The sequence below is a fragment of the Oryza glaberrima genome, chromosome 9, assembly GCF_000147395.1.
Source record: "Oryza glaberrima chromosome 9, OglaRS2, whole genome shotgun sequence".
Lineage (NCBI taxonomy): Eukaryota > Viridiplantae > Streptophyta > Magnoliopsida > Poales > Poaceae > Oryza > Oryza glaberrima.
Genome location: NC_068334.1, coordinates 1,245,286 through 1,249,316, shown reverse-complemented (window position 1 = coordinate 1,249,316; position 4,031 = coordinate 1,245,286). Strand labels below are relative to the sequence as shown.

General features: G+C 41.1%; 1 protein-coding gene across 1 annotated transcript; it reads right to left on the bottom strand.

Moving 5' to 3' along the window:
• Positions 1-754: 754 nt before the first annotated feature.
• Positions 755-4,031, bottom strand: LOC127783552 (uncharacterized). The gene is made up of 4 exons (XM_052310745.1): positions 3,951-4,031; positions 3,563-3,865; positions 1,857-2,071; positions 755-1,539 (listed from the first exon to the last, which is right to left on the bottom strand). Exons 2-4 carry the CDS (start codon positions 3,837-3,839, stop codon positions 955-957), a joined length of 1,077 nt encoding a protein of 358 aa, XP_052166705.1. The 5' UTR covers positions 3,840-3,865; positions 3,951-4,031; the 3' UTR covers positions 755-954.

The window sequence follows — 4,031 nt, the reverse complement described above, 5'->3', positions numbered from 1 at the left end:
GGACATACTATCAGACGTTGGAATGAAAAAAAAAATCAATTATGCTCATCCTAGAAATCAGTAGCAGATCCTCCAAACACTCCTAGTCCGGTAGTCCCCTTATCCTCTGATGCACATAGGGAGCAGTTGCTCTGATGCGGCCATCCTGTGGTCTGAAAGTTATCGACCGTGAAAAATCTTTCTTTCAATGCCAACCACAAGAATTTGATTCTAGAGGGGGCTCTTGTATCCCACAGCAGAGTAGCACAGTTCCATTTGGTGTGTGTGATGAAGAACATCTCATATGCGACATTGCCGAGGCCACTGGGAAGACTCCCATCTTCTGTGAATTTTCAGATTAGCTTGTCTTTGTTTTGCTGTTGCACTACTAGAAACGGGCACACACGTCGCCTGTAGGCAAAGGTTCACAGCCATATCATACGTGTAGGAGGAAGGGCGAGCGGCATTACAATGCAAGGACACATTACTAGTATGGCTAAAAGTGAATAAATTACCCAAACAAAACCTGTGCAAAATGATATTCAAATAGTACCATATTCCTTCCCAAAATCTTATATTCAAAATCAAGAAAATAACCTCCTAAAATTACCTATGAAAAGTTCGGCGCTAATCAATCCTTAAGAATTCAAAGATCCAAATATCATACATATTTCACTCCAAAATTCTTTCTTGATCAAAATACAAATTTGTTCAAAAAAAAGATATCAGCTTCAAATCTTTCCACAAGTTCCTTCGAATTTACCAAGTCCAAGTATCCAATTTAAATCATAACTTCCATTCAAATTCATACCAAAATCCTTCTCTGAAGATAAAAATATCTAGTTTAAAAGGTTGATTATTTACACCACCAAGTTTAGCATTAGCTACAAGTTCTGTAAAACAAGGGCCCAATAGAGTATATTCTAATTCATCTGTAAAAAGATGCCCAGTAGAGAATTTAATTAACTATATATTCTAATCCATCATCAAGGTTGACCAAACAACTTTCACCCGCATCTTGTAAAGACCACAGCTGATCACCTCCTCATCCAACCCTCTAGTAAATGGAGTGAACCTCAAAGTGCGACTGGATAAATTATCATTCGGATGAATATTATGGGCGTCAATATTCAGTATCAACATCTCATTTACTGATACTACTACAACACGTCGCAGCAGTTGCATAACTCTGTCATCACCAACTGTAGTTGCATCATCAACATCACTATCATACAGTATAATATCATTTGGAACATCTGTTGTGCAAGCAGTAATTTTTCCATGAAAAACTTCAGGCCCTGACAGAATATTGATCTCGACAGTGCCCTCCAAGGCTTCCTTAACAGAAGCAGATACAAGCTCCACCTCACTGAGCCTACTCTCCAAGGTTTCACTCACAATCATAGACTTACTAGTGTAAACCTTCATCTCAAGCAATCCTTTACTAAATTCCTTGTCATTGCACTCTTCATTTTCCTTAATCTTCAAATTTATCTCAAAAAATATTTCACCATGGAAAACAATTCCTCTAGTTGGGCCCGTGAGAATTATATTTTCATTCTACAAGAAAAATTACACAAGAAGTTAGCTAGTCACACTAATGCTATATATATAAATAGGTGATGACATTATCCATAGAATATGATGTTGTTATTATTTAAATGACATGGCTCATAATATTACCTAGTTATATTTAAGCCCACTAAAAATAAGTACTGGTATTTCATATGAAACTAGGGGTACTGTGGATGCATATAGACAACTTAAATGTAGCTAGCTTTGGTATGCCTTTAACTGTACAGAACTGTAAAGAAATTAGTTCAATGTATCATGTGAAATAGGGAAAATTGGTAGTGTTTAAGAGAACTTAGCAATACCTCTGACTGGATAACTTGGCAATTGTCCCTATTGCGCCGGAAGATGAAGATGCAGTTAAAATCTAATCCATCTCTGACTATCACAGTCCCATATAGATTGATAGGATAACCAACATCTGATGATTTTACCTTCAGAGAAAGTACATTCAACGAGCTAGTCAACATGTGGTCCTTGTTGATAATTGAATCCGTAAAGCGCATTGGACCATATTGCGCTGAGAAAAACGAAAATGGAGTTAGTTTGCAACAGGGAAGAATAGTATGTCGACAGAAGTATACACTAGATAATGTCTCTAGACTCTAGAGTTCAAAAGTCTCTAGAGGACATACGTCTGCATATATATCAACCGTAGTGAAAATTATTTTAGCTGTTTCAGAAATCAAATTATTGTAGTTGAGAGAGTATTTGGCCATTTCTAATCTTAATCAACCATTGTTGAGCAAATTCCAACCATATAACTGTCCATTTGCTCAATGAGATCTATGAGCTGAGAGAGAGAGAGAGAGAGAGAGAGAGAATATGTTCAATAGCATACAGCATGCAAGTTAAATTCTGATATTGGTCAGGAAACTGAACTAAATCCTTTCCAATCCCTGCTTATCTTAGCAAAGCCTAAACAGTATGAGCTTTCTAATTCATCATATAACAGCTTAACTGTGTTTGACTTTGACCTGCCCTCCAATCAAGAAAATTGATCATTTGCATCTCATCTCATCCACCTGTGGCAAACTACAACATCTCTTCCCAGTATTCCCCATCATCCCTGACATAGTGTTCCTAGCTGTAGCATGCGTGGGCAGACAACAGCACTGTGATGTTCCTCCTCATCCTCCACCCTGGATCGAGCACTCAACATTTCAGGCCTCTGCACCTGCATCTAGAGCTCACTGCCAGCGTCTAGGCCCTCCAGTGCAAGGTCCTCAAGGAAAAATACAATTCACTGCTTATTCGCAATCACCGTGAAAAGAAGGCCCCTAGAAATGAGCAGGTGGATTGGTCCATGGCTGCTGGTGGTGGTACTACCACTGACTACCGAAGCCGAAAATGGTGAAATTGTGCCACCGAATCAAATTCCTTCTTCTCAGTCACCATTGCAGTTTAAGCTCACTGTCACCATTGCTGCATGGGAGGTGAGGTGAAGGGGAGGAAGAATGGGGATAGATGGCCATTTCAGACCAGAAGTGGCAAATAGTCAACTGCATTGTGGGCAGAGTGGCAAGTGATCAATTGAAATATAAGGAGCTGGAAACGATTAAGAACCACTGTGAAGAGTGGAACAATCAAATTTCCCCAGTTAGTGAGGATTCCATCTAGTTAATCTTAATGCCACTAACAACAGCTCCCAAGCAAACAGAGACATGATAGGGTTTGAATGGTAAGGGTATATTTGTCTAATCTTTGATTGTTGAACAAAATGTTTATCACTTAATGAATGCCACTGTTTCTGTGCTTGTTGTTGCATTGTTTTGTACTTAAAATTATTGGCCTGCCATTCACTCTGCATGTTTGATTGGATTTCGCAATTACATGGTTCAGAGCTGTGAACAATTTGATGGCGACAGATCAGTAGCCCACATAGGGAGTACCTTTTACTAGAATTTGAATAAATATAGACTAGAATTTGAATAAATATAGAATGCTCATCCTCATCCACAGTCTTAGAAGTAATGTGTTATTAGGTACTATTGTTGAGGTGTATACATACTCTCCTTGTCGAGGTCGAAGGTGGTGAGGTCGCGGAAGCAGGCGCGGGTGTAGTAGCTGATTCCTGTCTTGGGGTCGTGCTCCCAATACTTGGCCGCCAAAGCACTGCTCCTCGCCCGCCTCTCCTTCACCTCCGGCGTGTCCAGAAACGACGGCGCCCGAGGCCGCCGGGGCTTCTGGCTCTGCTCCCGCCGCCTCTGCTTCGCCGCCGCTCCTGCTTCATCTTCCTCCTCCACAAACAATGGAAGATCAAAGCTGTCCTCTTGCTGCTCCGCCATGGTACGCGCGGATTCAGTCCCAAACCCTAGTCCATAAAATTGAAATAGATCGGACTGAATCAGATTGGAAGAAAGGAAGGAAGGAATTAGCAGATAGCAAAAGCCTCCTACCTCCTCTCCTCCTCCTCTTCCTCCTCCTCCTCCTCCGCCGCCGCCGCCGTCACCCTCGCGTTGGGGTCCGCCGACCAGCCA

What these genes read in the sequence shown, in the direction of transcription:
- LOC127783552 (XM_052310745.1), bottom strand. Translation starts at nt 3,839, where the DNA reads ATGGCGGAGCAGCAAGAGGACAGCTTTGATCTTCCATTGTTTGTGGAG. An exon ending in CTTCGACCTCGACAAGGAGA is followed by an intron (nt 2,072 to 3,562) that starts GTATGTATACAC and finishes CGTTTTTCTCAG; the next exon opens with CGCAATATGGTCCAATGCGC. An exon ending in GCCAAGTTATCCAGTCAGAG is followed by an intron (nt 1,540 to 1,856) that starts GTATTGCTAAGT and finishes TTTTTCTTGTAG; the next exon opens with AATGAAAATATAATTCTCAC.